The 22,902-nt window shown below is 42.6% G+C and overlaps 1 protein-coding gene across 4 annotated transcripts in view; it reads right to left on the bottom strand.

Moving 5' to 3' along the window:
- Window positions 1-22,902, bottom strand: part of SOBP (sine oculis binding protein homolog) — a 161,512-nt gene that overhangs the window by 63,167 nt on the left and 75,443 nt on the right. For 2 of the 4 annotated variants that reach the window (XM_059083321.2, XM_059083323.2), the window contains exon 5: window positions 5,583-5,678. The exons of the other annotated variants lie outside the window; for them this stretch is intronic. In XM_059083321.2, coding sequence (XP_058939304.1) covers window positions 5,583-5,678 — 96 coding nt within the window. The remainder of the gene's footprint in view (window positions 1-5,582; window positions 5,679-22,902) is intronic. 4 annotated transcript variants of the gene reach the window in all.

Genomic DNA, 22,902 nt, shown 5'->3' with positions numbered 1-22,902 from the left:
ATCTGGCTTTCTGCAAGGCTAGTGGTGGGAGGTCTTTGGTCAATTATACCTATTTTGAAAAGCCTATCAAGTTTCAAGTGAAATGTGGCTGTTTTTATCACCTTTTGGGGGTTCTCATTAAGATTCCATGATCTAGCCAGAAAGGCCTAGCAATAGCTAATATCTGACAGCAATCCAGAATTCCCCTCATTGCTATGATGAGGCCAACATGTACTGGTGAGATGGGCTGGGCTGCAAAGATATCTGATCTTATTTTTAAATAAATACATTTAAAACTAGGGGCCTATGCAAACTATTCTATATAGGATGCATAACCAGCAAGGTCCTACTGTATAGCACAGGGAACTATGTTCAATATCCTATGATAAACCATAACGGCAAAGAATATTTTTAAAATGTACACATATGTATAACTGAATCACTTTGCTGTACAGTAGAAACTAACAAAACATTGTAAATCAACTACACATCAATAAAAAAAGAAAGAAAAATTAAAATATAGAAGAACAAAGAAGACTCAAGTCATTACTAGCATTGTGGCAAGTCTTTCACCTTAAGGGTTTTTAAAACTCCATCTGATGGTCCAAGCCTTACAAGGCTGTGCTGAGCAGGGAGGGAAGAGCATATTGCATAACCAAGATACATTGGTTTTATGTATACATAGTCACAAAGCTCTAATTCCCAGTTTACTCAGTCTTAATGAATTCTTCATAACCAGAGAAGTGGTGTGCTAGTCTTTACACAAAAACCAAAACCAAACCAAACAAACAAAAAAGCATATAGGCTTCACAATACTTCATCAGAATAAAAGGGTGGGATGGGTAAAGGGGTAGGTGAAGCAAGATTAATAGTCGATAACTGTTAGTACATGGAGGTTCATTATATGACTCTCTACTTTTGTATGTGTTAGGAATTTTCCATAATAATTTTTTTTTTAATCCACAGAAGTACTAGGAATTTCCATGAAGCAGAACTACTGAAGTCTAGACTTGAAAGGATGGTGTCAGTTGTTTAGACCTCTGCAAATGGGCCAGCCTGCCAGCTCACCCTGTATCCTTCAGGTACCCTATACTCCAGCCAACTTAGTTTGTCAACTGAGGTGTGAGTCACCTGGGCTGTTTCTTTCCCACCTCCTTGCCTTTGCCCATGCTATTTTCCTCTGCTTGGAATGACCCCTTCCCTTATACCCCAGCTCTGACTATGGAAAATCCAACCCATGGAAGGCCTAGATCAAAGGTATCCTGCTTTGTTAAGTCTCTAATTATGGCATGTGGAAATAATCGCTTCCTCCTTTGTACTCCAGAACTTTGCTGGTGCTCTCTAGGGCCACAGCTCACTGTGTAATGATAATAATCATGAAAAAAAGAAGCATGATGATAATAGCAGTGAATATACACTGAATGTTATATGTACCAGGCACTTTCGATATGTCATCACTTTCGATCCTTACAATATCCTTTGAGACTATTACCCTTTTATTATCACATTTTACAGATGAAGATCTGAAATGCAAAGAGGTCCAAGAGGTGAAACGGGGGTCCAATGTGATATGATGCCAGATGTATCACCATAAATATTAAGCTTTTATGCCTATGATCCTTAGCTACCACCAGAGTGATACGGTATAAAGTCTAGTTGAGACAAAATTCTAACTTTCAGGAAGACCGGAGGGCCCACATTCCTGACGGTTAACAATACTGCATATGCCTATTCTTCCTACTGAATTGTAAACTCCTTCAGGGAAGGGACTGTGTCTTTTCCTATTTGTGAACCCCAAAAGCACTGTCTAGTAAAATGCCTTATATATAGAAGATGATCAATAATATCTTGTTAATTGAACACTGCATTAATACAGAGCAGTTCTGCCTAAGGGCGATATCCAACTCTTATAATCCACCTCGCTACCTCCACAAGGAAAGAAGATGGACAAATCAGCCCACAGAACCGCTTAGGCCACTCTCCTCTCCACCAGCTCTATTCACAAGGCCACAAAACTAAAATAGTTTTCATCTTCTCCCTACATTGGCATTGTAAAGAATGAATTCTTCTTTCAGACAGAAGAAAGAACTATTCCCCGATACTATTATTATTTAGCTTCCCAACTAAGAGCCCCCTCCCCCTTCCTCTGCGAAACTCCCACCCTCAACAGGGTAGGGAAAAGCCAAAAGGAGTCAAACTTTGTCTAGGTGATCACCCGGGAATCTGGAACTTAAGGAAGACAGGCTGTTCTCCTCTTGAGTTTCCTTTCTCTTATTTCCCCTTTCAGACTTCCTAAACCTGGTTTCTTTCCAACCAAATTATACCACACTGATTGCTGCTAACCTTTGACCATATTTTGACCTTCTCCCTGAATACAGTGATGCTCTCTGTCCCCTAAGAACACTTGGGGAGCAGGCTCAATTGTCTTCAATTCCTTCCCCAAACTCTTTCAACATTCCTTTTTTTCTAGCTAGAAGTCTTCTCCCTCCAAGGACTCAGCTTATGCTATACTTCTGCTAGGTGTTACCCCAGGTGGCTTTCAAGAACTGAGCAAGTACTAGCTTAAGAGAGGTGTGATTTAGGTCCTCCTCCCACTCTGGCTCTTAATGCAACTCCCACTGTCAATATCAGCATTTTAACAGGGGAAATTAGAAGGCCTTCTAGTCCCAAAAGAATGAGGCAATAATGGTAAAGGGACAAAGAACAGAGTTGGAATTTGGGACAAGGGCTAGTCATTGAGGCTAGCTCTAAGTGTTCCCTCTTCTGGGCTCTCATAAGCCATGATGCTGTATTGTTAAACTGATGTGAATTTCCCACATTTTCTTTTACTGAAAGTTATTTGCTTTGGTCATAAACTTAAGCCAGCAAAAGACCCTGAGGAGTGTGTGTGTGTGTGTGTGTGTGTGTGTGTATGTGTGTGTACATACATCTATCTATGAAGAGGTAGATGGAGCCACACTGAATTGTGATGTATCAAATAATACTCAAGTTTTATTTAATGCCACTCATCTTGACAGCCTTGCATTTTCAAAATTAATAAAAAGCATAAGGAAACTGCTACACAGTCACCAACCAAAGAATCTTGGCCACCAAGCTAAATATCTAGTCATCTGTGTTGTACATTAAGTGTGAAGGCACATATCACAGTTTGAGATTTAAACGGGCAAATCAATACCTACAGGAAATCGACAGTCACATAGCAGATTTTTCTATCAGCCAATGCTTTCTTTGTCAGTGCCTTCTGATTACACACACTTGTGTATTCTAGGCATCGATTCTACTTTGCTTTTGTTTAGGTTACTTAATATTCCTCCTCTTCCAAGAAGCAGAGACAATCAATAGTCAGTTATAAAGTCAGAGGCCATGTCCCATCTACCTGGACAGGGCACTTTCTGTCAGCACCTGTGGCTCAGAGGGTTAGCCTTCCAGCCATGTGTTCCTGATCACCTGGGAGCCTGGGAGTAACCTGTGCCCTCAAGGCTTTCTCCCAAGAGCCATCACCATCTTCCAAAAAGCTCCCCCACTTTCTAAAGCCACCCCTGTTCTAGCAAACCATGCAAGATGGCAGACCCACCCTTAAGCTAAGAAAAGCCCTTTGGAGTGGGGCTTGCAATCTTCTCTCACCAAGTCTTTTAAAATTTGCCCTAAGCTGCACTAAGAAAACTCCAAGGACTTCCTATTTCTCTCTTATGAATGAACAAATCATTTTCATATAGAAGCATAACTTCTCAGGGCTTCATAACCAGCCAAACACCATCCTTTCTCTTGCAACTGAAAAAAATTACATTTCTCCTTGGAGAAATAAGCTTACTTGTTTTTTCTCTCTATTCCTTTTTTTTTTCTTTTATCACAAGAAAGTGTGCTGACCAAAATAAAGCATTTCTAACAGCGACTAAAAGGACAAAGATTGTACCAATCTCTCAAAACTACTGCCAACACAATATCGTGTTTAAGCACAGCAATGACTAAACATATATTTTTCTCTAAAGATAGCTGGAAAAGATGTTCACATATATGTTTTACTTTCTCCAGTGTAAACGGACCACAACCAGAACTCAAGCATATTCATTTTTCCAATAAATAGGAAAAAAACCAAATATGGCATATTAGTTTTAACAATATCTCTAAAAAGAAGTAAGCTACTCTCAAAAGCATTTTGATACCAAAACATAGTATAAATGGCCCCTATAGTCTTCTGCTGGAAAATCAGAGTTACGGAGTAAAACATTAAAACGAAAAAGAAAGAAAAGGGTTTCCCCCAAACAGGTAATGCTAGCAAGCCTGGAAGTTTAAGAGCCCTAAGATAAAACATAAGGTGAGTTAAAATTTCCGGGAAAAAAACTGCACTTATAAGCAACAAATTTGCCTGTGGATTGGTTGGTCAAGGGACAACACACAGAATAAGTGATGCTATTGTAACCACGCACCGTGGAGTGGGAAGGAGTTTCTTACTGTCAACATCCAGCTACTGTGGCTAGAATGAGAAAGAACTGTATTTTTCTCTCTTCTCCTGCTCTTTGGACACTTTGTTTTTCATGAACAGTTGGTATCAGAGCTAAGTCCAAAGACTGCTACATGTGGGATTTCCTAATGCAGAGACCTGGCAGGGCTGTGCTCTGTTAGGCCAAAAAACTAAACAGAAAAGAGACTACCTCAAAATGTAACAAGTGAGCATCCTCATTCTCTTTCAGTGTTTTCGTTTAGTTGGAGCAAATGTTTTGCTTTAATGCAATTGAAAAGAAAAGCACATTTAGGGACAACATAGCTAGATCCCTCATAAAGCTTCATTTTCAAAAGCAGTGTTTGAATCTCTAAATAAATGACAATTCATTCTCTGTTTACTTTAGGTAAACAGAAAATGCATTGCAGAGCACTCGTTTTCAAAAGCTAATCAAGAACATTAGGTCCCAACAGATTCATTTAATAGAAATATAATAGGCATTCCTGCTCGCTTTTCATCTTGTCTCGCTATAAATGCTAAAATGAACAGCAAATTAACCCTGCATTGGAACAGAGTCCCTGTCACAGCTGAGATCCTCTCTCTCACGACTTGGAAACATCCCCGCATCCTGTCGCTGCTTTGACTTCTACATAGGAGAGAGAAAGCGCCTGATTGAGTTTGGCAAGAGAGTGTAGGAATACTTGAATTCTAAAGGGAGTACTGCGTGTCAACTCTGCTATCTTTCCTAGCAGAACAAAATATTACCATGTTGTCTCCTAAAATAGTGTACAATTAGGAAGTAGGAGGAGGGATGGGGATGGGTTTTTTTTTTTTTTTTTCTTTCCAAGCTACATACATCAACTGTCTTTTTCTATATTTTTAACTTTACTAGCCATTCTCCAAATGGCTGCTTATCAACTACTATACAGAACAAGCTAATAAAGACAGGGCCATCCAAGCTCTATAATCAAATACAAAAGATTTGCAAACAATTTGATATCTTATAATTAATATTCAGTGATATCAGAATTAGCATTTAGAACTCTATACAGAAAAACTATAATACTTCAAAACTTATGTAATAATGAACAAACCCTTTCAAAAACTGTTTTCACTGTGCTAAAGTAACATTCTAGACTTGTTGTAAGTATGTTATTCTTACAAGTAGTTCGCAGTTATTCTTGAAGGCAAGCCTTGGAGTTTCCTTAGCATAGTGCTGCTGGGGAAAATTTTCAGCATGTCCATCTTCATCTCTAGCCTGAAGGGAAATATAATGGCCTATTTAGGGACTTACAAATAATGGAAGAAAAAAAGCTAAAAGCATAACAGCTCAGATCATTAAACAAACGGGAATCCAGAAATCACAACATTAATAAGAAATTTGTTTAAATACGCAGTACGCCTTTTAGATATCAAAATTTGGGATTTATTTTTCTTTACACAGTTCAGTTTGAACATGCAAATTCATTGTGGTGTTATATTTAAAATGGTACGAAACAAACCAAAAGCAAATAATTTTGTTGAAAATTACCACCACTTCACACTTCCAGTGACTTTTGTTGCACATTTAGGATTATATGACATACATACGTGTTTAAACTTTTTGGCATGCTTAAGCAATCTCTAGATAATGCACTTTTAAAAACTTCTAATATCAAGGCCATAAGAAAAACCAATTTGCATAGTTATATTTTGCATTGTAATACTATTAGAGATAAACTGATTCCCCTCAATTTTTAAATAAAGATCTAAAAGGAGTAATGATCTAGTAAGAACAATGATTCTTCAATCAAATGCAGTAAAAAAAGAAAAAAAGATTTAATTAAGAAGCTGCATTAAAAGTTACTGGTTATTTTCATCTACACTGTTAATTACGAAAGCTGAAGTTTAAATGGAGACATTAACAGAACCCATTAGCAATACCCCTTGCATACAGTCTTCCCTTTCTAATCTCCATTGGTTTCTGGTTTGGAGTTGGAGAGAAGAAAGAGGTAGGTGAAAGGAGGCGTGTCTGCAGCACACTCATTAAACCATTCATTTGGGTGACACTTGCACTCTGCTCTGCATTCCTCTTATCTCAGCCCTAACTGCTCTCTCTGTCCTGGCCTCCTGAAATTCACAGCTGAGCTGTCTCCCTCACATATGGCTTGCATATAATTATGCATATTCCATTTTGCACTGCATTAAAATGATGAGCTCCTGGCTCCCTGCCAGCTGATTTTAAAGCCCAAGTGAAGTAGGAAAAGGGAGAGAAACACAGGGAGAGCCGCACAGGAAGCAGCAGGTAGTTCTATCTGCTGTCTCTTTAGATAAAATATATGTCTGGCACCAGGGGAACAGCTGAGAACTACCTGTTGTGATGTATGGACTGAGGGGGAGAAAACAATGAGCATACATCTGTGCATAGCGATGACAGCGCTGATGTATTGTTTCTCTTTTAACGGCATGAAATCTGCCCCTGACAAGTATCACTCAGAGCTCTCAGCTAGACTAGGGATTGTCATTTTAGAAAAGGATCACTATTCTGTACATTTCAGAATGTACAGCTTGCCTTTAATAAAGGCTTCTGCCACATATTGCACGGAGGGAACGGATGGAATTTGGAAGTGGACTGTCATGGTAGTAATACTGGGGTTACAAAAAGTATTTTTGAGATTTACAAACATCTCTGGGATTTGGTGCCTTTTAATTTTACCCTTTTCCCCCCTCTACCAAATCAGAGTAAAATGAAAATGCAGGATTGGACTATGTGTGACAGAAAAAATGTGTAAGCATCTCATGTCCAATCAAGGCACTGAAACCAGTGATGTTTCTTCTCACAGCATCAGTTCTACTATGCAGCTACATCAGGGTTTAAGCCAATAGAGCCTCAAATGGGGCCCATTTTAAAGCAGAGTGTATACATAAAAGGCAGCTGTATAAAAAGCAATAAGATGCCAATGGGTAGCAAACATGTCAGATTCTTAAGTGAATTTTAAGGCACTCTTGAGGTGCAGGTCTCTTGAAGGCAGGGACCACATCTATTTCATCTTTCTTACTCTACTATGCCCAGTGCCTTACTTTTAGTTGGTGCTTAACATTACAGTGATGAAAAAAAACCCATACATGGTTAGTAACTAGACCCTACCACAACTCTGTAGAAGACGCCACCTCAAAATATGCTAAACTTGGTGGTAGGTTTATTATATTCCTGATGCACTATGATGCATATGCTTGGAAACATACTTGGCATATAGTTTACAAGGGCTACTATTTACATATGTATGTCTATATTCAATATATATGTATCTTGTGTATAAATATTCATAAGGTGGAAGATGTTTATTATGCATGTACTATGTATACACATTCATACACACCAGATGCCTGGGGATATTTTCAACATTAGTGGCAAAAATATATTCATTCCACTTACATGTAAGGTGCTCACAATGCTTTTTATGTTTTTAAAGGACAAAAAAATCCATTAAGGTTTGACTGTGCTTCCTCAAAGGGGATACAGAATTTTATATAAGTCTCATAATTTATGGGAGTAAATAAAACAGCAGTGGAAGAGAAAGGAGAGGAGGGTTGGAGTGATTAGAAGTGGAGATAGAAAGGCAGAAATTTGCTTCTTTATTAAACCGTGTATTTGCCTCTGCATCACACTCCATGGAGCTTGGAATCGTCTGCCGCTGATAATCAACCTGATTCTTGAGTCCAAGAAATTCCATCCTCCAGCCATTTGCTGTGTTTCCACCACATGCCACAGAGACGGAAAGCACATGACATGCAAGAAGACCAAGCACCCTTACGTGTGTGTGCACACACAAGCACTCACACACCTCTCACTGATGTAATTCCCTTTGCATTCTCAAGTTTTTTAATGTAAAATTTTAAATTATTATTACTGGACTAAGTGAAATTAAATGCATTCATCTAAGGCAGTAGTTCTCTGCTCTGGCTGCATATGAGAATCATCTGGGGTGGTTTTCTTTTTTAACATATTGATGCCTGAACTCTCCCTCCCCACTATATTTCCAAGATTCTGATTTAACTGGTCCAGGGTGGGGCCTTGGCATGGATTTTTTTTTTTTTTTTAAGCTCTCAGGTGGTAGTAATGCACAGGCAGCCTGAGAACCACTGATGCAAGGAGAGTGCCTGGAGGAGGGGTATTGAGAGGGGGCCCTGGGCAGACTTGTCAGCATGGCCTCCAGCCAGGCCCCAGGCCCACTGGAGTGAACAGCTATGCAACACTAGGAGGATACAGGATGTGTCTCCAGCAGTGGTGTTGACTCCAAAGATTTAGAGATTTCATGACTAGCTGCCTGTAAGCAAAAAATTCTCTTTATTTATTTTTAGTTTCTGGTGTGACAAATAATCTTGGAAGAACTACTCTACCTCTTCCTCAAAAAGGCCTTCCTGAACCTCACTAACCAAGTCAAATACCTCCACTCTGCCCTCTCTTAGGCCTGACACAGGTGCACACTTACACTGGCTGCTGTAATTTTTTGTCTTCCCCACCAGACTTCAAGCTTTCTAAGGGCAGGATGGTGTTTGGCTTCTCGCCATTGGATCGTCGGCCCCAGCCACTGACTGGAGCATAGTAAGTGCTCTGTAGGAACGAGTTTAATTATCATTCCACAGCAACTTGTGGCAACATTAATCAAAATCCATTAGAACTTCCTTGCCCTACACGCAGATTCATTTCAGCACTTCAGATTCATTTGTATATTGAAGCTATTGCCTTTTTCTGCATCTGCCCCATGTTGGGTGGCAGACAATGGCATACCATGCAGGTAGATAGAGGGAGTCCACGATCCCTGCAGGGAGGGTATGTAAACACTGAAGCTGCTCGGAATCACTGCTCACGGTAATAACACAAAGCAGACCAACTTTCGGCTGGTTTCATTATTGTTCTGGAATTCTCTAAGGACTGTGCCTCCTCTAATGGCCTGTGTCGAGGCAACCACCAGTTCGTGGTATCCACCGGGGCCAGGAGATTGGTGTTGATGTCTGACTTTGCTCTGAAGTAACCAGTTCTGGGCGTCCCTGGTGGCGCAGTGGTTAAGAACCTGCCTGCCAATGCCAGGGACATGGGTTTGAGCCCTGGTCCGGGAAGATCCCACATGCCTCAGAGCAACTAAGCCCGTGCGCCACAACTACTGAGCCCATGTGCCACAACTACTGAGCCCATGTGCCACAACTACTGAGGCTGCGTGCCTAGAGCCCGAGCTCCGCAACAAGAGAAGGCACCACAGTAAGAAGCCCACGCGCCGCAACGAAGAGCAGCCCCCGCTTGCTTCAACTAGAGAAAATCCGCACTCAGCAACGAAGACCCAACGCAGACAAAAATAAAAACAAATAAATAAATAAATTTATTTTAATAAATAAATAAATTGACCAGTTCTGACAGAAGGAATGTCAAAACACGTCATGATGAATTAACTCTCTCCATGGGTCTTATTCTCAACAGCTTTATTCTGACTAATATGCTAGAGATTTATGCCAACTATGGGGAAAAGCAAACGGGAAACTGTTTTTCACATTTTACTACAATTGTGATTGTCAAACCAAAGGTGCACTTTTGATCTATTATTGTAAGAAGGCTTCACTTCTTGCCATGGAATAGAAATAAAAATTAAAGTCCTTCAGTTAAACTGCAAGGAGATTTCCCCTTCTCGCTGCCAGTCATGCATCTATTTTCATGCCATGCCTAGCATTTGAATAAATAATAGATTATGTGAGAAACTTAGACTAATTTTCTCTCTACTTCAAACACCTCTGGCTTAAACAAACTTTATATTCACCTCTCTTTCCCTGTGTATCATCACTAATTTACTTTTAAAATTTTGATTCTAAAAATTCAGCAAACTTTATTTCTTCTTTCAAAGAATCCACTTATTCCTTTGGGCTAAAGCCTTGGTGTCATGTGCATATCCAAGCAAGATCAGCATCTTTTCTCCTCTGGAGGATTCCTTTAGAAAATGTGGAACATTCTAAAAACAGCTCCACTGGCCCACCCCAGAAAAGTGCAATGTTTCTGACTCAGTGAAAAGGTTAACACTGTTGCCATTTAAGTGGAAAGATAACTAGGCTTTGGGAGTTAATGCCTCCCTGTAAGGAACGGGACTTTACACCTCCCTGTCATGGTGATTTCAGAACTTCTTCGGAAAACAAGAAAAGGTTCTGCCTGGAATCAGAGCTCGGGGGAGCGCTGTAGAGCTTCCAGACTTTGCTTTCCAACCCTTTAGCAGATGTAGCACGTGTCAGCTCACACATGTGCTGCAGTGACTAGACTTGGGAACATCAAAAATAGTGCATCTCAAAGTTGCAGGAGTACGCTTAGAGATGCAGGGCTCTAGAGCAAAAAATTTAGATTTTATAACTAAGTTTTGGAGCCAGAAGCAATAGAATTTCTTTTCAAAATTCAAGATAAATTGAATTTATCACAGGGAGACCACTTCTGAAAACCCTTGGAATTTCATTTTTCTGGTGTACCATTTCTAGTCTGAACTTCCTTTGTTGAATGTCTATACACACTGTCTTGAGGAAGCACAGATTGGAATAAATGGCAGCTGCCACATGTGGCCTTTCAGCGTGTCACGAACATCTCTGTGAACTTGACGTAAACAACAGCCCAGTTTCTTTGCCACTCAGTGAAGTTCAGCCAGTGCTGGCCCTGGGAGGCCTCCGGAGGAGCTCCTGCTTCCACTTGAGGTACCGCCAAGTTACTCTCATCTCAGTGGCCCAATTCCTCATGACTGAAAGCCCTGTTCCCTTCAACTGGATTCCTGTCCCTTACCTCATTTCCTCAGAGTAAAACCAGTTTCCATCTCTCCTCCCCCACCTTCTCCTGGAAAATTCTTAGGCATCTTTTAAGCAAGCCTTCATTCAGACTGCAGCTCCTTTAGCAACCCACCTGAGACCTCTTCCTCCTGGTCTAACCTGGGCCTTGTACCCCTCTGTCTCTCTCTATATCCACTCCATCCATTGCACTGCACTATGACCATCTATGTGTTTGCCTTCCCCACTAATCTGTGTGGTCCTTGAATGCAGAAACTGTGGTCTCTTCAGCTGCAAATCGCTAGGGCCTCATCTAGTGCCTGGCATCTTATAAAGGCTCCATAGATGGTGAGTGAGTGAGAGAATGAATGAATGAATGAGTCCCTATCCTTTAACCCTAGCAACTGGACATTCTGCCTTGCACTCCAGTCCCCAGAGGTGAATGTTCTGCCCCTGAACTGAGGAGAACTCTCCATACTGAGTCTCAGCAGGCCTCTGCTGGAGCTCTCTGACTTCATCTGCCTCCCACTTGGACCATCACCGACTAGTCCATGAACTTCTGCCCAACTTGATTGGTGTCCCTCCCACTTGGTTAGACCCTAGGGTCTTAGCCTGAAGATCCCGTACTCAATTTAGACTTTAGCCAATAATCCTTTTGTCCCATATGTTTCTCTCCTCCACCTCCCACCTGGACTGACTTTTGCCTAACAAAGGTCAGTCTAACCTCTGGTCCTTGCCTACGAAACTCTCATCCCCAAAATTCCGTTCCTAGATCAACCAACCTGGTGCCTCGCTCCCTGTTTCTTTTTTTTTTTTTTTTTTTTTTTTTTTTTGCGGTATGCGGGCCTCTCACTGTTGTGGCCTCTCCCGTTGCGGAGCACAGGCTCCGGACGCACAGGCCTAGCGGCCATGGCTCACGGGCTTAGTTGCTCCGCGGCATGTGGGATCTTCCCGGACCAGGGCACGAACCCGTGTCTCCTGCATCGGCAGGCGGATTCTCAACCACTGCGCCACCAGGGAAGCCCGCTCCCTGTTTCTTTATCTCACCTAGTCATAGTGCCCCAAGTCCATCTGGGACTCCTTGGTGTAACTCACCCCAGTTAGGACTCTTCTCTCACCTTCTCTACCAGAATAGAAACTGCCTGAGGGCAGAGACCCTGAATTATGTATGAAGCCCCCATGCCCAGCGAGTACCTTGTATAACAATCCTATAAATATATGTTGAATGGATTCATTAACCCTTTGCCCTTCCTTAAGGTAAGACCCAGAAGTGCCCTTTTTTCTCTACTCTGAGCTGCCTACCTCTACAGATGGGTTGTTTCTATGTGGGTACATATTCAAGTCACTGAATATCAGAAGGCAGATGGGTCATGGACAGGATTGCTTGGGCAGAGAGCTTTCTTTCTAGACCGAGGACTCCCACCTGGCATCAGGCTCCCTGCTCTGGAGATACCCCAGGCATCCAGAAACTTCAATGTGTGGAGCCAGGCATCTGCTCAATTCATGTTGTTACCAATCTTTGCATCACGATCCTTTGCCCTCCCTTTCATTAGCTTGCCACTGAAGACTGACTATGGGAATTCTGCAGCGGTGCTGTTTTACTTTGTTCTTTTAACAAAATGTATTTAAATTCCCACTTAGCATGTGGGCCAAGGGAGAAGCTGTTTTCCCCAGCGAAGTTCCTCCTAATTCTCCATCCTCCTCAGCTGGCGAGCAGAGGGGCTCTCTCCATACCTCTTCAGGCCCCTCTGACAGATCACACATCTCTGATGGATGAGATGGACCTATTTGCTGCTGCTATTTTTTCACTCCATACAAACCTTTATATGTACCATAAATTTTTAATATCCAATTTGGAGTCTTCAAAGAATAACGGTAACAAACATGCAACATGAAGATAATGGGAATCGAATCATGTTTATGGCCTCCATGAGCATCTCCTTAAACGATGTCAGGTCAGAGCTGCTCAGACCTGCGAGTGGATGAGGCTACAGGGCTGATCTCGCGCCTGATTAATGGCCGCCCTCACTCAGGGCCCTAATGGATTGCATGACAGTTATGGCAACAGATTCCACATCAGCCTGAAATACAGCTACCGCACGGACTAAAATATATCATCCTCAATCCGGCACATTACAGCTGTGTCTGGAATAATGAGAGCAGTTGCTAAGTGGTTCTGAAATCCCTGTTCTTGCTTTTCCTTTTTAAAATCTATTTTCCCTTTATTGAACAGGTGACCCCTCTGGATTCATATTGCACTTCTCTTTGTCAGGTGACCTGAGTGTCTTTGTTTGGTAAGAACTGTTTTTTCAAAGTGACCACAGGTAAGACGCGGCAACTGGGGCATGTGGCCCCTTCTTTTCCATTCTCAGCTAAAGCGACATCACCATCACATTCCAGTCAGCTTCTGAGCATCCCAGGACCCTTGACCCACAGTGGATTATCCAGACCCCTTGACTGCTCCCCTTCCCCTCCTCCCACCTCTGCCCATAGCCTGCATTTTGGCTTTTCGCTATTCATTTGCATCTATTACCCTGCGACCCTAGAGGGGAAACAGAAGGCAGGGAAACACAGATGACTTTCTTTTCTCCGACCAGCAACCACAGAAATGCCATAATCAAGGTCCAGGTACAACAGGGTCGCCTACATCTTCTCTGGACAGTTCATATGCTAAGCCGCAGTCAACCCCATCCCCCTGGGTGCCCAGTAACCTGCACAGCGGGACTGTAGAGACCCAGAGGCTGACCTCAGCAATCAGCCTGCACTCTTGCCACTGGTTCCCTACCAGCTCTGGCTCTGAGTCCACTTCCATACCACTCCCAGCTCTCCACTCTCACCCTTGACTCTGGCCCTGCCTTGGGCCCTTTGATCTGTGCACTTGGCCTGCCTGGAGCTTGCAATCCCTCATGGACTTAGCTTTGGACCATCCACTCTGGACAGCCACGGGAGGGTTACTCTGGTCACTGCTCTGGCCTGGGACAGTTTTACGGTCAGCATCCAATAACGGTGCCCCAAGTACAATTTGTCTTAAAGATACGATTTCTTTAGCAAGAAACAGAACTGTGAATTATGCAATGTTTGTAAAGATCTAAAATTGGCCTGAACGTGAAGAAGAAAGACCAGGACTAGGTGTAAAACCCTGGCTGTCACTGTGCACTGTCCGCACAAATGTTCTGACTGACTTGGAGCGGTGCTGTGATTTATGTGGAGGAGGCAAGCGAAGAAGAAAGACAGGGTGACCGATCCATGGGCTCTGCCCCCAGGTCTTTCAGATCGTGAAGTCAGAATACGATTCTGAACAGGATGGTCCTCCTGACAGCTCCAATTACGATCCTCGTGAACCTTGACCTGTTAACAGAGGCACCATCAGGCTTAGAGGAACAAAGTCTAAATTACCTGGCTTCCAACCCCAGGACCAATCGGCCTCTCTGAGGACCCAAATGCAAAGATGGTGGCACAGAGGCTTCATGAATAACAACCTCTGCTCAAACAACACTCTCTGGAGTCTTAGTTTTTAAAGCCCAGTCATTCTGCAGATGATGAATGGAGGTAATAAAAGGTGGGACTGTGGCATGTTTAAATAGGAGATAATCATTCGCGCAGAATTTGACTGGTGTTGACAGAAAGGCCTGTCGAGGCCAACAGCCGAGCATCAGGTTGAAGTCCATTTTTGGATGACAATTTCCGTTAACAGTTGTTCCTCTGTTGTTATTAATATTATCATTATTATTTTTTTTATTATTACACTTCCAGGAAGTATATTTTGGAATCAAAGCCCAGGTGACAAAAGACAAAAAATGACCTGGGTCTCCACATCCTCTCCCTTTTTAGAATAACTGAGAACAGGGGATGCGTAGGTTCCCTGCACAGTGAGCGGCCCTCCCCCTTCCCCCCATTTGCTTTAATCCCTCCCTCACCCAACCATTCTGGTACCAAAATTCCCAAACTATTCCAGTTCCTCTGCACCCTGCTATCTCAGCTGCCCAGTGTGATTCTAGATATGAGATAACTGGTAGCCCCACTGGAAGGAGGTTCCCAGACCACAGACTGGACTGCACTGGAGAGAACGTTACCACTTCCAGAACTTCCAACTCAATGACTGCTTCACAGGGCTCTCACCACAGAGGAAGAAAACTCAATATAGAAGTCACTTTGACAGTAACACAAGACTCAAGTCTGTTCTGTGCAAGACACCATGCTAAGAATTTTGCACTTCAGCTCATTAAAGCTCCCCAAACCCTTATGAGATCTATATTACCATTACCACCTCCATTTTGCCAGCAAGGAATCTGAAGTGTAGCCAAGTTAAGTACCTTGTCCAAAGCTAAAGAGCTGGTAAAGACAAAGCTTGGCATGTGTCTCGACAGCAGGCACCGGCTCCTGTCCCCACACTGCAGGGGCTCTTCCACAGCGGCACAGCCAGCAGAGGAAGCCTGGCTGACAACAAGCAAGAGAAACTGCAGACATTTTCGGAAGGCAGAGAAATGATGGCTCAAACGTCCCTGTGGGTCTCCTGGTGGAAAAGAGGGAAATCTTGCCCTGTGGTCTCCCCTCTTCATGGTGAAGCACTGATGCCCCATGCAGCTCAAATGGAGGTGGTAACGGAAGCTGGCACCCCACAAGGGCCTGAGGGGCAGTCTACTAGACCACAGCCAACACAAGCAACAAGAAGACAGCCAAAGCCTGAGCAGGCCGAAATCCTGAGCCCACCAAGATGGAAGGCAATGGCCTCTCCAAGTATTCTGCCCTTGAGGTATGGGGCAGAGACGGGGAAGGATGGGAGGGGAGAAAGGGTGAGGAGTGGACATCGAAATGGGAGTGTGCCGAGCAGTCTTGTACAGCAGCAGGAGAAACTCTGCATGGAGATGGGGGAAGGACACATCCTTGAACTTGACAGACTTCTCATTAGGGGTCCTGCTTGTTTTCAAATCTCTCTTATATTTTGGTTTCATCCTACAAATTTAACATTATGGGATCCTAAGATGAGAGTGGGAGCCCAAATTTTTTCTTGGATATCAAGATAGATTGAGACATGTTTTCAGGACAAAGGGTTCTCAATTCATAAACCTCTTCTTGTGGCTCTTGCCTAAGCATAGAACATAAAACTGTTATGGTTTGATGTGGAAAATAGTAAAAGGGAAATAAGAATGATCAGTTGATATAACTATTACTAGTATTAGCTTTCCTTTATTAATAATAACAAGCAGAATGCAATCAAGTGTCCTAGTGTGATAAAGAAATTTCATTCATTTCTTTGCCTTAAGGGATGACAGACCTTTGCCTTTGGATTATACTAAAATGTTCTGCCCAAATTCATAAACTGTAGGTTGCACTACTCCAAATTTACACCAAACCACTTTGTGTGGCATTGTGACTTCACAGAAAACAGACAGCAATGACAAGAGCATTTACATAATTTTTTCCTGAGGTCTCATTCATTCATTCATCATTCATTGAGCATCTACAACTAAGTATCCAAAATGAATGGTATCCAGCCCACATGTTCAACACATTTTAATTTTTGAAGTTCAATGATAACAACAGAACAAATGATCCCTTGCCAAGGTCTAACCATACACCTCTTGGAGTGTCAAATATCATACGTTTATCACCTATTTAAAATTTAGATTTTTAAATAATTATAAATTTGAAAGGTAAATAAAAGTAAACCACAAAAAGTAAGGAGTAGAAAATATTCTCATAAACACACAAGAATTATGAGGAAGTAAAAACCAAGAAAAAGCAAGAGCAAATTCTGAAAGGTTGAGAACCCCTGTGCCATTTGGTTGAAGATGTTAGTACAGAAAGGGGTGAGGAGAGCCATTTGGTGCCAATAACGAGCTGAGTGTGATTTCCGGTGCTACCAATAAAAATGGGGGACGTAACATCCAGCTTAGAAATTCGTTGCAAGGATTGAATGAGAAAATCCATCACATGTCCCACACAATGCCTGGCACAGAGTAAGAACTCAATAGATGACAGTTATTTAAATTTCACAAGTCCACTTCTTTTCTGGAGAGAAAAACTCAGCTGGCAGGAAGGCCATAGTGACTCGGTATCTTTTCTTATCATTAAAGTCTTGATTAAAATCAAGTTGCAGGCAGCTATAGGGCATGGTCAGCAGCCAAAGGCAAAGGCGAAGACAGTGGCGAAGGTTTGAGGGCTTTTAGAAATGCATAAACACACCCTCTAATCAGGATCCTAACCCCCTACACAGCATCGGTACTTAATGACAGCTTCTATCTCTCTTCTGCCATCTGACTACCCATTGTGCCCCCTGCAAATAGGCATCATTTTGTTTTCTTACCTCTTCATCTCCTCTTATGTTTCATGAGTAATACATCCATCAAGAAACTTTCCACCCTCACTGGGCAGCTCCCACCCACATAAGCAGGCTGGGATTCCTGGAGACTGCTACATGTTGAATTCCACCACCTTCACCACACTTCTGCCAAATTAACAACCAAGGTTTTATTGCTGGTACCCTTCTTTACCATTCACATCATCCCTCTTCATTCCCTATTTTCCAGCTACTAACTTCATCCTGTATCAACTTTGTTTCTAACTCAGTGATAGACGACACCTGTATCATTTGCTGATTTCAATGCTCAGCAGAGGTTGGACATGTATACATGGTGACCACACACTCTTTCCAAACTGAATGGCCTCACCAAAGATGGATAGGAGCAGACAAATAAAGGCAAGGAAGAATTTCCAAACAATCTAATATTTAGTTCACCATTTTCAGAAAATGTGCAAATGAGTGAATATTATTTTCTTATTCAAAGGACTACGGCTTTTTTAAACTAAATGTTGCAACTCTTATTAGGTCCTTATTTGTTTTAAAATTCAGTTCAATATTGTTGCCTTTGAGGTTTTTTTGTGTTTGTTTCTTATTGTGTTTATCCTCATCTTTCGGACACATCATCCCTCCTTCCCAACCCTTGCACAGGACTCTGAATCACCTGGCAAATCCCTCACCGTAAGTCAGAATCCTCTCCTCCCCTTAGTCACCTGTACAATCAGAAACAGCTTTCTTTTATTTTACTGATCTATTTCATCTTAAAGTAAAATGTCCTCCTTGTACAAAACACTTTCATTTCTTTCCACCCCTTGCCCTGTCACAGGAAGCTGCTGTACAGGTACCATATAATGTTTATGCTCATTTGTTTCATTATATGACATCCTGCCCTCCTGCTCTAGGATCTGATGTCTAAAAAGATATAATCAGAATTGGTTTAGATTAGTATCTGTGGCAGCAATTCCTATAAATGATACAGACAAGGCAGTAGCTATAATGTCTGTCTTGTTTCAAGGTAAAAATGAAAAATGCCATCTTTGATGGAGAAGACTCCATCAAAGACCCGGGTGGAAATGCAGCCGGTTCCCCTGCTCACAGACATCTCTCTTTCCCATCATATGGCTGACGGGTGTGTAATCATGTTCCTTAGTCACAGTTTGTGTTAAAATAACCAATTACCAAATGAATGAGAGTCGAGTCCCAGTGTGACTGTCACCACCATTGCAAAGTGATGATGTGCTTCTAAAACACAGGGCTTGGGCTTCCCTGATGGTGCAGTGGTTAAGAATTCGCCTGCCGATGCAGGGGACACAGGTTCGAGCCCTGGTCCGGGAAGATCCCACATGCCGCGGAGCAACTAAGCTCGTGCGCCACAACTATTGAGCCTGCGCTCTAGAACAGGTGAGCTACAGCTACTGAGCCCATGTGCCACAACTACTGAGACCGAGCACCATGAATACTGAAGCCCGCGCACCTAGAGCCTGTGCTCCGCAACGAGAGAAGCCACCGCAATGAGAAGCCAACGCACCTCAACAAAGAGTAGCCCCCGCTCGCCGCAACTAGAGAAAAGCCCACGCGCAGCAACGAAGACCCAACACAGCCAAAAATAAATACGTAAATTTAAAATAAGTAAATAAAACATGGCTTGAAGGAGAGGCTCTGATGTACTCCTCCCCAGCCAAGGATGCTCTCTGAGGCTGAGAAGCCTTTCCTACTCCATGATAAACTTGCTAAAATGAAGGATATTTCTCCCCTGGTCCCTGCCCTTAGGAATGAAGTTTCCAACAGGGCCACCATGGATGGTCTGTGGGATCTCCCAGGCAACTCAGTACCCCTACCATTTCCTGTCCTTGATCTTTCCAGAACACATCACCCTCACCTCTCATTGAGTACCCAGAGGTGCTCACCCACCTGACTGCCTGCCCACCCAGATTTCCACATGAACAGGGCAGTATCTACCATCAGCCTGTTCTTTCCCCCATGGTGTACATCACCTTCCCTGAGACCCCACAATGACAAAAGACAATGCTAAAACCCAAGAGCCCTGCCCTTCCAAGCCTATCCTCCCAGGCAAGGAATTCCCCAGACCTACTGCTCGGGAAAGGTGGGGTAGCACACAGGTAGCCTATACGGAGACACGTGTCGTTCTATGTTGTGGTACAGTCAACAGTAGCAAATCCATCAGCACTCACAAACAATGTAAGCACAAAAATCACACTTTCGATTGGCCCAAAGGTTATTTGTTAACATGCTGGGGAAGAAACCCTGCAAATAAATCACATGAAATCAGTGTAGCAAGTTGAGATAATGACTTAGTAACAACAGATCGATTATAATAGCACTGTTATTATGCTTCATCAAATATAATAACCCAACCCCTCCTGTTGCAGGGCCTGTGGGTGGAGGAGCCCTACCTCCCAGACTGGCAGCTAAAGAAGCTGAAGGACAGGTAAAAGGCAGTTACTGCCCTGTGGCTTGGTTTCCCATCTGTGAAGCAGGGCTAGTACTCATTACCCACACTCAGTTTAGTGGGAGAGTGGCTATAACCTCCATGTTACACCAATACATATAGATCACGAAGAGAGCTTGAGTTTGAGTTGAGCGGACATTTTTTGGTCAGAAATACTGTATGCTTTCAAACAAACAAGTTTCCAGTAAAGCCAAAGGTAGTGATGATTCAAATTTTCAGCAGCAAATATGAAAGTAAAATACAATTAACCAAAAAACTCTCTGAATTGGTTTACTTCAGCTAAAGGATACCAGGAGTGAAAAGTACAATTATCTTATATCTCTCATCTTTTTTTTCCCTTATCATAAAAGAAGTTCCACCAGAAGATTTACCTATAAAGACCAGACTCATGTTCCTTTCCTGTAAAAAGGCTTGGTAAGCTATGCTTTGCATGAGATGAAGGACAAGAAACATTTATGGGGAAGAAAAAATAAATCAGCTGGTTTTCCTCTCATGTCATTCCTCTGTAACTGATGAGTTTTTAACCACAGTCGTGTTATCCTCATTAGCATAAGTGCTAATTACACCTCTCCTCTCCTACCAGAAGGGCAACCGGAACTCCATACCGGCCTCAACAACGCCTGGCACCCCGGACCAAGGCTGAGGGAGCAGGATGAGGTTGGGGGCACTGTGTAAGGTGAATGGAAAAGAGTGGGACAGATGAGCTAACAAAGGGGGGCGGGTAAAAAATGCAGGTGGGTGTTGAAAGCAAGGGTCTCTTTGCAAGGAGGTGGCAAGGCCTGGTGCCGCACTGCGTTCGGGGTGTCTCTCCTCCACTCACTCAGGCACACCTGGCAGTTTTGGCAGTGGCACCTCGGGGGGAAAGCACACTACTCTGCACATATGGTGGAAAGAATCTTGTGCATCAGTTGAATGCATGCTGTACTACATACACATTCTGTTTTATCTCCGGGCCCAGCCGTGCTGCAAACGCTTGCAAATTGGGAAACCTTCTGTGCAGTAAAAACACGGACAGGAGAAGCTAGACTGTGACTTATAAGATGCGACACTAGCCAAAAAAGCCAAAGTAACGAAAAGTTAAGGCGGGTGCTTCACACTCATTGCAACAAAGGCAGTTCTGCAAGGCAGGGAGGGACTCACAGCCAGGATTTATCTCATTCCCCTTCATCCTGTGGTTTCAGGCCCAATGGATGGGCTTTCCTTCCACACACACGATGCCCCTGGGGAACCTCTGCCTGTATCCACTGCCGATTTAGTTTTTGGAATGCTTGAAATTTATACGGAAAAAAATATCAGTGAAATTTCTCAGATTTACCTTGGAAGAGGCTAGTGATAAAATGGCTATTTCTGTGCTCTGTTTCATCCTGAGGTCTCTAGCGGACCATACTGCAATGGGATGCCACTGCCCCTAGTGAGTCAGTGGCAACCTTTTCACTCCTTAAGTGTTTCTAAAAGCAAAATCTGATACTGCTCAGGATTCAGAACTCCCTGTATATGGGGGATGTAAAAGGGGCAAAGTGCTGGACTGTTCTGACCTTCCTTCTTTCTCACTCTTCCTTTTACCTGACCCCCCAATAAACTATGATGTCTTGAAGTAACTCTTTTAAAATAAATGGTCCCTAATTAAGGAGATTGATATAAAAACCCATTCTCCCTTTAAATTAGAGCTCTTCCTTTCTGTTCTGTTAGCCTTGTACACGTGTAGGGAAAAGGTGTGAGAGTGTAAAGATTTCTTTAATAAATGAAGACAATTTTTACAGGGGTCAATGCAATTAAGGTTTCCATTGCTCTTTTTCAGCCTGCTGAGAGTGGTAATGTCTCCCTGTTTCACAAATGAAGATACTGAGATGTAACCAGGTGATCCAACTGAAGGCACAAAAGAATTATAATACGGGGTTCATGGCAAGATACTGACTGGTTAAGGGATAAAAGGAAAAGAGCACAGAGTACCCAGGGTAAAACCCAATACAGTCCCCACTATCTGCTGGCAGCTCTTTCTTATTCAAGGACATATCTCTCCCCTCCTAAACCTTTCGTCTGTGCAACATCAGAGGTTGTAAAGGTGCAACAGGCTTAATAATGCTAAATGTGTGTTGCTCCTTCCCTCATTGAATCTGTGTGTAGAATTCGTGATTTCGATTCCATGTTATTCAGAATCATCCTCTCACACATTAGGAGTGACGGAAGTTATTAACCCCAAACTGGTGGAAGCTTGGAGTTGCCTGAGGCATGCTTTGGCTTATTTCAGTCAGTTGTTCATTCTCAATATGTTTTTAGTTTGTCGAGTTGCTAGAAACAATAAAATACATATTTAAAAGATTGTGTTTTATAAGGACTCCACAGGTAACTTCACAGCACTTTCCACTGTTCAGCACTTTGTCCTGTCTTATTCTTCTTTGTTTTGTTCTTGTGGCTGCCTTTTTTTTTTTTAATTTGTTGAAATATACAGAAAAAAGGCAATCATTGGAAGTGACTCTTGCCATTTAACTCTACCTATTGACAACAGTGTGTGATTGTTACTGATATATTTGAAATTTTTAATGAAGATTTCTGAGAAGTATACGCAAACTGAAGGGAAAGAAATATATTACATACGTGGATAAAGCCCCAGGTCCTTAAAATGGACGAGGTCATAAGAGAACCAGCCAGTTGCTTTTAAATACTACCCTTCTAGAGGGGTGGGATAGGGAGGGTGGGAGAGAGGGAGACGCAAGAGGGAAGAGATATGGGAACATATGTATATGTATAACTGATTCACTTTGTTGTAAAGGAAAAACTAACACACTATTGTAAAACAGTTATACTCCAATAAAGATGTTAAAAAAAAATAAAAATAAAATTAAAAAATAAAATAAATACTACCCCTCCTCCTACACACCCACACTAGAGCCAGAAAAGGTGGAGCCAGAGGAGAGCCTCTGGGCTACTTTCAGAGTCTCTTTACTA

The sequence above is a fragment of the Kogia breviceps genome, chromosome 13, assembly GCF_026419965.1.
Source record: "Kogia breviceps isolate mKogBre1 chromosome 13, mKogBre1 haplotype 1, whole genome shotgun sequence".
NCBI classification, from domain to species: domain Eukaryota; kingdom Metazoa; phylum Chordata; class Mammalia; order Artiodactyla; family Physeteridae; genus Kogia; species Kogia breviceps.
The sequence above is the reverse complement of the archived record's forward strand: the minus strand, read 5'-3'. Positions and strand labels throughout refer to the sequence as shown.